The following is a 12065-nucleotide window of genomic DNA, read 5'->3' as shown; positions in this document are numbered from 1 at the left end:
GTCTTTTTTTGTCGAAACAGTCAGGGATTAATTGTACTTGTGAACAGATCGGACTTTTTCTAATTTCCACGATTGTTTCTCGAACAGACCGTTTTCCTATACTTATCGGTCACCTCACCTGAACAGCAGGGTTTTGAGCCGTAAAAGTTAATTGTCAAATCTTCAAACTTTTCAAGTGCACACGTTTTAATATAAATTTTCCTCTCGGGGCTTTGTTACTAATCGCAGTCTGACCTAGTAGTAAAGTAGAACCTATTTTTACGGACATTCGCCCAATATGGAGAGCTTGTTATTACAGACAGTGATGGCCTACTCTTCTTCGAGAAAAATAAACATGTGGAATTGCTTTGCCTCCGTTTGTGCTGTTATAGTTTAGCTTTACAAAAAAGAAAGAGAAGCTAGTATTTACCCACAGAAACGTGGCAGCTTTCCTGTGCTAGTACCCCTTTGGTTGCAAGGAAATAGAGACTTTCCACGAGGAAAGATAAAAGTTGCAGATTGATATAAATAAATGATTGACCCCGGAATACTGGAAGGAGTGTTGGGATAGTAAACTTTTGGTTAGTAAACGTTTTGACTTACACCGAAATTAAAACAGTTAAACCAGAGGTTAAGAATCCAATGAAGAAATCAAGATATTGTAAGTACCTAGCAGTATCATAATTCAATCTTCTGCCCAGATCCTCTCTTCCTCCTATCCGCTAAGGTTAAACGCAACTTAGACTGGGGACTTGCCCGTCTGCGAGAAGTTATCAGCCTGGTTTTCCTCAGAGACGCACGCATATTATAAAAGTGGAAGCATCAGAGCCCGGGGGTGGTACTCAGGTATGTTTTGGGTGGGTATGTGCCGCCTGGGTCTCGAAAGTAGCACCCTGTTTTAGAAAGAATTTGCATCCAAAAATGAAAATGCTACCCCGTTCTAAAAACAGTTCAATTTTTGGACACCTCGTTTTGGCTGCTGATAATTTGAAACTTTCGTGCGTTCAAAATACCACATCCCGTTTTAGAAATTGCCTCTAAAATGGATACCTCGTTCAAGATCGGGAGCCTAAAATCACGACTCCGTGGGCGGCACATACACCTATAGGTATTTTGGGAGAGTACCCCCCCCCCCCCCAACCAGGCATAAGAGTCCAGAAGGATATTAAAAATTATTTTAATCGCGCGCTTGCATTTTTGGCTATCTAGAACTTGTGTGCGCATACCAGCACTGTGCTAGCTTTGTTAGTGAAAACCCGACTTTAATTTTCAAGAGTGATGAACGTACAATTTCTCCATACAACAACGATACATTGTCAAGCAGACAGGTGTTGGGAATAAAAGAAAATCATCAACTATAGAATCACTTGATGTAAAACAAAATTCTCAGAACACATCAGAAGAAATGTACGACATGCAGTAAGGAGAATTGCTATGCCAATCTTTGGGTTTTGTATGTTTTACAAGGTTGCCTGAGAATAAAAGAAATCTTCAAAATCTTAGGAGGCATTGAAATCCACCTCCACAAAAAAAGCAACGAATAAGGACAGGACACTTTCTTTATGGTGTGACGACAGATTTTTGAAACATGGTGCATGATACTACCGAGAAAACGTACTGAACTAAAGGAGGAAAGTTAGCCCTGCACCTTGCTTGGCTTGCCAAAAGATCGAGATATAAGGATCTGCAAGAGCTGGGCAATTGACGGATCACAAGAACTCTAGCAAAGGACTAAACTTCATGATTTATTTACAGTTGAATTGTCGTTCTGATAAAGTCCGTCAATCTATTCTAACGGTTAAACTAGAAACTTCCGTAATGTTATTTAATCTTACAACAGATGAAAAAAATTAAAACTCTGAATACATACAATTTTGTAAAGCAGGTATAGTTTTGTTAGCGAAAGAAGTCGAGAAATTTCGGTTTGGTATTGATACACTGCAGGTCAAAGTTGTTCGCAAGGGAATCCTCACTTTTCTACGACACTAATCTAATAATTATTTACTCAGAATTTATTATATTCAACATTATTTACTCGTAAACTGTGAGGGCAAAAAATTTCTCAATCTTATTCGGTATTTTCTATTAAAAAGCAGTCGAATTAATTACATAGACGTTGTTTAGAGGAAGGTCCTATTTAACAATGCCAATAGTTGGTCCATAGCGTTTAGAAATCAGTTCAGAGTGGGATAATACACATTTTATCTCTTTCATTCAAATGAGGAGCTTGACCTGAGTTGAAAGAAAGGGATATCGCTACCTTTCGTTCGTGGGGTGTATCGCTAAGGCCTTAAACAACACATTACTTAACAATTATTTGTGTCGCTCAGTGTTCGTACCAGGAAGTACTTAAATGACTACTGAGTGGCGTTTCTCAGTGGTAATGCTGTTCTATAAATGGTTCGTATTCTCCTACATTACCGTTCATCTTGAAACTATAGGTAGCGAGACTATTGAGCTGTTGTCTTGTCCACCCAGGCGCTGATCCAAAAAGGATTCAGAACTAGATTGGAGAATTGTATAAACTCTCTGAAAAAAACAACAAGAAAGGATCATTCTTAACTCGGAAAAGAGTTGTAGTGAGCGGAGTGAATTTTACGATATCTTGCCATTTAAGCAGCTAAAAGGAAAGCGTGAAAAAAAGAAAATTATTAGACTTTTTTTTTAACTGCTCAAAAACTGGGAAGATCTCATTATCTCTCGTTCTCTCATCTGCAGTTCACACATAATTTACTTCATACAATATTGAACTCAATTTAAATCTTCAGGATGGACTGTTTTAAAAAGCCGTGCCTAGTCTGTAAATCTTAAATTGCATTGCAATACCGTCAAATCTTAAAACTATCGCTCGAAAGCAGGATACTTGCCTCCCATCAAAGTAGAAAAATGGACTCACTTTTTCTTAGATCCGCGCCTGTGACATAAAAAGCCTGTGTAAATCACATGCTTGTTTGGCCAACTGTCCTATGATATGGAGTGTGACTTGTACTAAAAGGTAGCTCTCAGCTGTCTCTGAGTGTTCTTCTCCAAACAATTTCCGTCTACTGTCAAGTGCACGTTGGAATGACTGACAAGCTGATAGAAAAACGCCTTGTGAAAATTGTGTGACCCCGAGTGAATGGTAACTGTCAGCTGTGCTTGAGTGTTCTTCTCCAAACAATTTCCGTCTAATATCAAGTGCACGCTGTTTAGACTGAAGAGCTGACGACAAGTCGCCTTGTGAATGTTGAGTGACCCCGAGAGAATCGTAACTCTCAGCTGTGCTTGAGTGTTCTTCTCCAAACAATTTCCGTCTAATGTCAAGTGCACGCTGTTTAGAGTGAAGAGCTGACGACAAGTCACCTTGTGAATGTTGAATGACCCCGAGTTCCCTGTAACTGTCAGCTGTGCTTGAGTGTTCTTCTCCAAACAATTTCCGTCTAACGTCAAGTGCACGCTGGCATGACTGAAGAGCAGACGACAAGTCGCCTTGTGAATGTTGAGTGGCCGAGAGTGAATGGTAACTGTCAGCTGTGCTTGAGTGTTCTTCTCCAAACAATTTCCGTCTAACGTCAAGTGCACGCTGGCATGACTGAAGAGCAGACGGCAAGTCACCTTGTGAATGTTGAGTGGCCGAGAGTGAATGGTAACTGTCCGCTGTGCTTGAGTGTTCTTCTCCAAACAATTTCCGTCTAATGTCAAGTGCACGCTGTTGAGACTGAAGAGCTGACGACAAGTCGCCTTGTGAATGTTGAGTGACCCCGAGTGAATGGTAACTGTCAGCTGTGCTTGAGTGTTCTTCTCCAAACAATTTCCGTCTAATGTCAAGTGCACGCTGGCATGACTGAAGAGCTGACGACAAGTCACCTTGTGAATGTTGAGTGACTCCGAGTGAATGGTAACTGTCAGCTGTGCTTGGTTGTTCTTCTCCAAACAATTTCCGTCTAATGTCAAGTGCACGCTGGCATGACTGAAGAGCTGACGACAAGTCACCTTGTGAATGTTGAGTGACCCCGAGTGAATGGTAACTGTGAGCAGTGCTTGGGTGTTCTTCTCCAAACAATTTCCGTCTAATGTCAAGTGCACGCTGGCATGACTGAAGAGCTGACGACAAGTCGCCTTGTGAATGTTGAGTGACCCCGAGTGAATGGTAACTGTGAGCAGTGCTTGGGTGTTCTTCTCCAAACAATTTTCGTCTAATGTCAAGTGCACGCTGGCATGACTGAAGAGCTGACGACAAGTCGCCTTGTGAATGCTGAGTGACCCCGAGTGAATGGTAACTGTCAGCTGTGCTTGAGTGTTCTTCTCCAAACAATTTCCGTATAATGTCAAGTGCACGCTGTTGAGACTGAAGAGCTGACGAGAAGTGGCATTGTGAATGTTGAGTGAGCCCGAGTAAATGGTAACTTTCAGCTAAGCTTGAGTGTTCTTCTCCAAACAATTTCCGTCTAATGTCAAGTGCACGCTGGCATGACCGAAGAGCAGATGACAAGTCGCCTTGTGAATGTTGAGTGGCCGAGAGTGAATGGTAACTGTCAGCTGTGCTTGAGTGTTCTTCTCCAAACAATTTTCGTCTAATGTCGAGTGCACGCTGGCATGACCGAAGAGCAGATGGCAAGTCGTCTTGTGAATGTTGAGTGACCCCGAGTGAATGGCAGCTGTCAGCTGTGCTTGAGTGTTCTTCTCCAAACAATTTCCGTCTTATGTCAAGTGCACGCTGTTTAGACTGAAGAGCTGACAACAAGTCGCCTTGTGAATGTTGAGTGACCCCGAGTGAATGGTAACTGTCAGCTGTGCTTGAGTGTTCTTCTCCAAACAATTTCCGTCTAATGTCAAGTGCACGCTGGCATGACTGAAGAGCAGACGGCAAGTTGCCTTGTGAATGTTGAGTGGCCGAGAGTGAATGGTAACTGTCAGCTGTGCTTGGGTGTTCTTCTCCAAACAATTTCCGTCTAATGTCAAGTGCACGCTGGCATGACTGAAGAGCAGACGGCAAGTCGCCTTGTGAATGTTGAGTGGCCGAGAGTGACTCGTAACTGTCAGCTGTGCTTGAGTGCTCTTCTCCAAACAATTTCCGTCTAATGTCAAGTGCACGCTGGCATGACTGAAGAGCTGACGACAAGTCGCCTTGTGAATGCTGAGTGACCCCGAGTGAATGGTAACTGTCAGCTGTGCTTGAGTGTTCTTCTCCAAACAATTTCTGTCTAATGTCAAGTGCACGCTGTTTATACTGAAGAGCTGACGACAAGTCGCCTTGTGAATGTTGAGTGACCCCGAGTAAATGGTAACTGTCAGCTGTGCTTGAGTGTTCTTCTCCAAACAATTTCCGTCTAATGTCAAGTGCACGCTGGCATGACTTAAGAGCAGACGACAAGTCACCTTGTGAATGTTGAGTGGCCGAGAGTGAATGGTAACTGTCAGCTGTGCTTGGGTGTTCTTCTCCAAACAATTTCCGTCTAATGTCAAGTGCACGCTGGCATGACTGAAGAGCAGACGGCAAGTTGCCTTGTGAATGTTGAGTGGCCGAGAGTGAATGGTAACTGTCAGCTGTGCTTGAGTGTTCTTCTCCAAACAATTTCCGTATAATGCCGAGTGCACGCTGTTTAGACTGAAAAGCTGACGACAAGTCGCCTTGTGAATGCTGAGTGACCCCGAGTGAATGGTAACTGTCCGCTGTGCTTGAGTGTTCTTCTCCAAACAATTTTCGTCTAATGTCGAGTGCACGCTGGCATGACTGAAGAGCTGACGACAAGTCGCCTTGTGAATGCTGAGTGACCCCGAGTAAATGGTAACTGTCAGCTGTGCTTGAGTGTTCTTCTCCAAACAATTTCTGTCTAATGTCAAGTGCACGCTGTTTAGACTGAAGAGCTGACGACAAGTCGCCTTGAGAATGTTGAGTGACCCCGAGTAAATGGTAACTGTCAGCTGTGCTTGAGTGTTCTTCTCCAAACAATTTCTGTCTAATGTCAAGTGCACGCTGTTTAGACTGAAGAGCTGACGACAAGTCGCCTTGAGAATGTTGAGTGACCCCGAGTAAATGGTAACTGTCAGCTGTGCTTGAGTGTTCTTCTCCAAACAATTTCCGTCTAATGTCAAGTGCACGCTGGCATGACTGAAGAGCAGACGGCAAGTTGCCTTGTGAATGTTGAGTGGCCGAGAGTGAATGGTAACTGTCAGCTGTGCGTGAGTGTTCTTCTCCAAACAATTTCCGTATAATGCCGAGTGCACGCTGTTTAGACTGAAAAGCTGACGAAAAGTTGCCTTGTGAATGCTGAGTGACCCCGAGTAAATGGTAACTGTCGGCTGTGCTTGAGTGTTCTTCTCCAAACAATTTCCGTCTAATGTCGAGTGCACGCTGGCATGACTGAAGAGCTGACGACAAGTCGCCTTGTGAATGCTGAGTGACCCCGAGTGAATGGTAACTGTCCGCTGTGCTTGAGTGTTCTTCTCCAAACAATTTTCGTCTAATGTCGAGTGCACGCTGGCATGACTGAAGAGCTGACGACAAGTCGCCTTGTGAATGTTGAATGACCCCGAGTTCCCTGTAACTGTCAGCTGTGCTTGAGTGTTCTTCTCCAAACAATTTCCGTCTAATGTCAAGAGCACGCTGTTTAGACTGAAGAGCTGACGAGAAGTCGCCTTGTGAATGCTGAGTGACCCCGAGTGACTCGTAACTGTCAGCTGTGCTTGAGTGTTCTTCTCCAAACAATTTCCGTCTTATGTCGAGTGCACAATGTTTAGACTGAAGAGCTGACGAGAAGTCGCATTGTGAATGTTGAGTGAGCCCGAGTAAATGGTAACTGTCTGCTGTGCTTGAGTGTTCTTCTCCAAACAATTTCCGTCGTATGTCAAGTGCACGATTGAATGACTTAAAAGCAGACGGGAAGTCGCCTTGCGCATGTTGTGTGGTTCCTAGTGAATAGTAACTGTTAGCTGTGCTTGCATGTTCTTCTCCAAACAATTTCCGTCTAATGTCAAGTGCACGCTGTTTAGACTGAAGAGCTGACGACAAGTCGCCTTGTGAATGTTGAGTGGCCCCTAGTGAATGGAAACTGTCAGCTGTGCTCGGGTGTTCTTCTCCAAACAGCTTCCGTCTAATGTTTAGTGCACAATTGAATGACTGAAAAGCCACCAGGAAGTCGCCTTGCGCATGTTGTGTGCCCCCGAGTGAATGATAACTGTCAGCTGTGCTTGAGTGTTCTTCTCCAAGCAGTTTCCGATTGATGTAAAGTGCACGCTGTTTCGACTGAAGAGCTGACGCAAAATCGCCTACTGCATGTTGCGTGTTTCCGAGCGAAAAGAAAACGTCAGCTGTGCTTGAGTGTTCTTCTCCAAACAGGTTTCGTCGGATGTCAAGCGCACGCTGTTTGGACTGAAGAGCTGACGGCAAGTCGCCTTTTGAATGTTGAGTGACTCCGAGTGAAAGATAACTATCAGCTGTGCTTGAGTGTTCTTCTCCAAACTGTTTCCGATTGATGACAAGTGCACACTGTTTAGACTGAAGAGCTGACGACAAGTCGCCTTTCGCATGTTGTGTGGTTCCTAGTGAATAGTAACTGTCAGCTGTGCTTGCATGTTCTTCTCCAAACACTTTCCGTCTAATGTCGAGTGTACGCTGTTTGGACTGAAGAGCTGACGACAAGTCGCCTTGTGAATGTTGAGTGACCCCGAGTGAATGATAACTATCAGCTGTGCTCGGGTGTTCTTCTCCAAACAGTTTTCGTAGGATGTCAAGTGCATGTTGCTTGGACTGAAGAGCTGACACCAAGTCGCCTTGTGAATGTTGAGTGACCCCGAGTGAACGGTAACTGTCAGCTGTGCCTGAGTGTTCTTCTCCAAACAGATTGCGTCTGACGTCAAGTGCACGCTGGAATGACTGAAGAGCTGACGTCAAATCGCCTTGTGCTTGCTGTGTGACTCCGAGTGAATGGTAACTGTCAGCTGTGCTTGAGTGTTCTTCTCCAAACAGATTCCGTCTGACGTCAAGTGCACGCTGGAATGTCTGAAGAGCTGACGTGAAATCGCCTTGTGCATGCTGTGTGACTCCGAGTGAATGATAACAGTCAGCTGTGCCTGAGTGTTTTTCTCCAAACAGTTTCCGTCTGACGTCAAGTGCACGCCGTTTGGACTGAAGAGCTGACGCCAAGTCGCCGAGTGCATGTTGTGTTACTCCGAGGGAATTGTAATTGGCGGCTGTGCTTAGGTCGTCTTCTCCAGACAGTCGCAGATTGATGTCAAGTGCATGCTGTTGAGACTGAAGTGCCTCCGAATAATTTCTCTCCCTGTATTGTGCTCTGCCTAGATCTAAGTAAATTTTTTCCAGAATTTCTTGATGTAGTTTAGGAACTTCTGAAGAGTAATTCTCCCTGTTGCTGTTGCATTGCGCAAGTGCGTTTTGGTGATATTTGATTATTGTTTCAGAAAAGTTTATTGCGTCTTCAGTTTTGTTCAAATCCCTTAACATACAGACAACATTGCGCTGAAAATTAGCCAAACCAATTGAGTTCTTTGTGATAGCTCTTTCGTTTTCATGTAGAATTTTCAGCGCAACGTCGCTGAAATATTTCTTGGTCTCATTATCCACGAAGGTTTTTGCTGTTTTAATAACAAGGAAGAGAATTTCTATTTGTATTGGCTGATTGTGTAAGCTGATATTGGTGTTTTCTTGTGTCGTCATCTCTTCGTCAGTTTTTTTTTCAGTGCTTTCCATCGGAGGAATGATAATCAGTTGCGTGTCTCCCGCTGTTATCGATTCCTGGAGCGCCTTACTGTAGAAGTGACAGAAGTTTGGCCAATTCTCTTTGAATCGATAATAAATAGCAAGGATCTGAAAAGCAACAAGCCGAAGAATTGTCTGCTCGGGAACATCTTTCATAAAAGAAAGAGCCTCGTTCAACATTTGAACTCCTTCCACGGTTTTTCCTGCTGCAAGCTGACACATACTAGAGAAGCATATGATTTTCCCTCGTTCTCCATGAACGACCGACGAAGACAAAGTTTGAATTTTGTTCACATTAGAGAGCAGTTGCATCGTTCCTTTCCTATCCAAAGTTACTTCAAAAAATGTTTTTGAAGTGAGTAATTGCCTATAGAAAACATTTTTCTCGAGATCATGGGCTGCCTGAATTGCTGAATCATAAATCAGATCAATGGTTTCTCCTTCCATCCAAAAAAGCGAGTCTATAAACAGCTCCGTTTTTGTTAAAAGGCGAAACACAGTGTCAGCTATGCTAGAGTTTAAACAGCCCTGTATAAGGCTTTGCATAATACTGTGTTTATCTTCATAAAACGCAATAAATGCGGACATGGAATTTCCTATTAGAAACTGCTGGTTTAGCTTCTCGAATTGGGAAAGGTAAAATGCATAGTAGCGGGCTTTCGAGCTGTCAACCGTTTCTTTCATTTCGCGTTCTCCCTTTTCTCTTGCAAATGATTGAATTAGGGTGTGTACTGAGAATGACCCTGGTTTGAAACTTGAATCTAGGAGAGATTTCCTTCGAAGGCTTTGCAATTTCTTGGTGGCAGAAATTCTTGTTAGATTGAAAACGGCCGCTGCAACTTCCTGATCGAAATTCTCTGGAAGAATACTCAAGCACACAAGGGCTTCTTTCTCTCCTGCAGAGAGTCTCTGAAAAGAGGAATCGAACAGGAATTTTAACCTCAGATTGCTCGGAAAATCTGGGTTGTCCAACGTGTCGACGATGTTACCGTCGGTTTCCCTCACCAATTCATCTAGAAATTGATTAGGTTGGACATTATCTTCAGAAATGGAAGAACACAATAACTTCATGGCCAAAGGTACATGCCCACAGATTTGCGTGAGTCGGATGCAGTCGGAGGTGGTTGCATCTGGGAGTAACTGATGCACTAAATTTTCGGAAGAGTCCTCATTTAGTGGTCTTATTCTTACTGCCTGGTGGCCTTGGAAATGCACATTCATGAATTCGAAAGATTCCCTTGTGGTAAGAACGAATGTTGCCCCTTCGTTTCGCCTGAGAAGTTCTTCAAGCAGACTCACGACCTCCTCTTTAACTTTTGGCGTACCAGTCTGGAATAGCTCGTCGGCATTATCAAGAATAACCAGAAAACGATCTGAAACTTTGGTAAAAAGTTGGCAAAGTTCATCATCGAGTGATAGATGCTTCGATGATCGACCATTTGTTGCAGGTTGTGAGAAAAAGCTAAGAAGCCTCGAAGTCAGATCGGCTTTCGACTGAAGGCCTCGTAATGAGAGGAAGTAGACCGGTAATCCTTCAGACTGGAGATGGTGTCCCACTGCGATCGCAACCGACGTTTTTCCGAAACCAGGTGAACCCCAGATCGAGACGATTCGGGTAGATTCGGACATTACTTGGCCAATGATCTCATTGCATTCACTTTCACGGCCAGTGAAGTGTGGCACAATTGGAGGAAGACCTGATCCTGGTAAAGAAACTTTAGTACCTTTGAAAAAATACAGAAACGGTCGGTTTATAATGTGAGTATCATAGTAAACTAGTTTTCTGTGATATTTAGAATATTATTAATTCTGATTATTGAAGTTTATGTTTATGATGGCCTCGAATCGAAGCACAATCGAAATTTACGTAGAGATCCAAACAAGAAATGAAAACACACAGAACTTACTTACGTACAATGCTTTAGTTATGACAAACGTTAACGCAAAATATATTATATTCCCGAGGGCAATTTAACTTCGTCAGTAGGTGACAAATGTCTGGGTGGTGATTATCTTTTTCGATTCTCAGCCATATGTACAGGCAATCAATGTTTCGGTTTTGAATTGATATTGCTTTAATTTATTCTTTTCCCAGCTTATTTTGTTGTTATTGCCAAACTGAAACATATGTACTTTCAAAACCTTATAAGAGCAGTATCTGTTGAGTTACCTGATTCCTTACTCTTGATTATGTCATCGAGTTTCTCAGTTATGTCACGATTTGCTTTGATGTTTTTTTCCGCCGTCTTTCTAATCTCTTCTTTCAACACATCTTCGCCAACTTGCAGCTGGTTCGTAAGTTCTTTGAATTCTTTCTTTCTTTCTGCCTCTGCTTCTATCAGATCCCTTTGTCGAACCTGGTTAGACTGAGCGATATCTGACCTTATGCCCTGTAGCTCGTCTTTAACCTCTTCCTCAAGAAACTTCTTGTCTGCCTGTAACTCACTTTTGATGTCTCCGTCTAACTGGCGAACTCGCTCCGTAGGAAAGTCCGACTCAGTCAAACTTCCCACAGCATCGATTGGGTTTGTGTTCACACCAAGAGCTTTGAATGCATCTTTAGCGAGTTGAACGTATTGGTCAAATGTTGCCTTGTTCATCTCTGAACTGGGTGCGTGACAGAGAGAATTCCTTAGAAGACGAAGCTGGTCAATCGCTAATGCAAACGTTTCTGCCTTGTTTCCACCAGGGCTTACAACTGATGTATGGAAACTACCAGAAGGCACTCCTCTGGGCTTAACGTACAAGTCACTGAGTATCCTATGATGTCCACTGCTGTCTGGTAAAACGAACGAACGCGCGTAGATAGTAGCCCGGAATAAGGCGGTACAATCCCATTCTTTATAAGAGAGGTTTATGGGAACTTTGGTCGTGCCACCCTCTGTAGCTAGAAACAAATTTCTCACTGTAGCAGAGTCATCCCAGGGTTGGTAACCGGGCAGATGTCCAAAGATGTTGTCCCACGTTGTTCTGAATGTCTGACGTAAGGCCTCAGGGAACTTATCCAGTACAATGGAGGCAAACTTGAAATAGTTTAATTGCTTGTCCCGAAAAGGCGTCAGAGCCATCTTACGTATCATCAGTAGTCGGGGGGGCGGGGGGGACAGTGTCTTTACGCTTTTGGTGGACTACCTGCAGAATTTGTAAATAAGACGAAATGGCAGCTGGTCTTTTCTCCCTTTACAACGCATGCAAGCTTCTATTCCCCATTTTGATTACAGTCTCAGATAGAGAGCTTGGTACAGACGAACTTATCGTATTCGGTTTATTGAGTGATATCACTTAATTAATTATGCAACGTTTCATTTTTGATTGGGTAAAAACACTCCGCTTAATCCAGATAAATCAGTCAAGCGCTCATGGTGACTCCCCCCCCCTGAGAATACAG

The 12065-nt window shown here is 43.5% G+C and overlaps 1 protein-coding gene across 1 annotated transcript; it reads right to left on the bottom strand.

Moving 5' to 3' along the window:
• Positions 1 to 1444: 1444 nt before the first annotated feature.
• On the bottom strand, positions 1445 to 11808 carry LOC144665140 (uncharacterized). Its single transcript, XM_078526312.1, has 3 exons — positions 10848 to 11808; positions 2876 to 10401; positions 1445 to 2508 (listed from the first exon to the last, which is right to left on the bottom strand). Exons 1-2 carry the CDS (start codon positions 11755 to 11757, stop codon positions 2882 to 2884), a joined length of 8430 nt encoding a protein of 2809 aa, XP_078382438.1. The 5' UTR covers positions 11758 to 11808; the 3' UTR covers positions 1445 to 2508; positions 2876 to 2881.
• Positions 11809 to 12065: the final 257 nt, after the last annotated feature.

The sequence above is a fragment of the Oculina patagonica genome, chromosome 9, assembly GCF_052425735.1.
Source record: "Oculina patagonica isolate OP01 chromosome 9, crgOcupat, whole genome shotgun sequence".
Taxonomy (NCBI): Eukaryota; Metazoa; Cnidaria; class Anthozoa; order Scleractinia; family Oculinidae; genus Oculina; species Oculina patagonica.
This window is presented reverse-complemented; position numbering and strand designations above follow the sequence as displayed.

What these genes read in the sequence shown, in the direction of transcription:
- LOC144665140 (XM_078526312.1), bottom strand. Translation starts at nt 11,757, where the DNA reads ATGATACGTAAGATGGCTCTGACGCCTTTTCGGGACAAGCAATTAAAC. An exon ending in AATCAAGAGTAAGGAATCAG is followed by an intron (nt 10,402 to 10,847) that starts GTAACTCAACAG and finishes ATTTTTTCAAAG; the next exon opens with GTACTAAAGTTTCTTTACCA.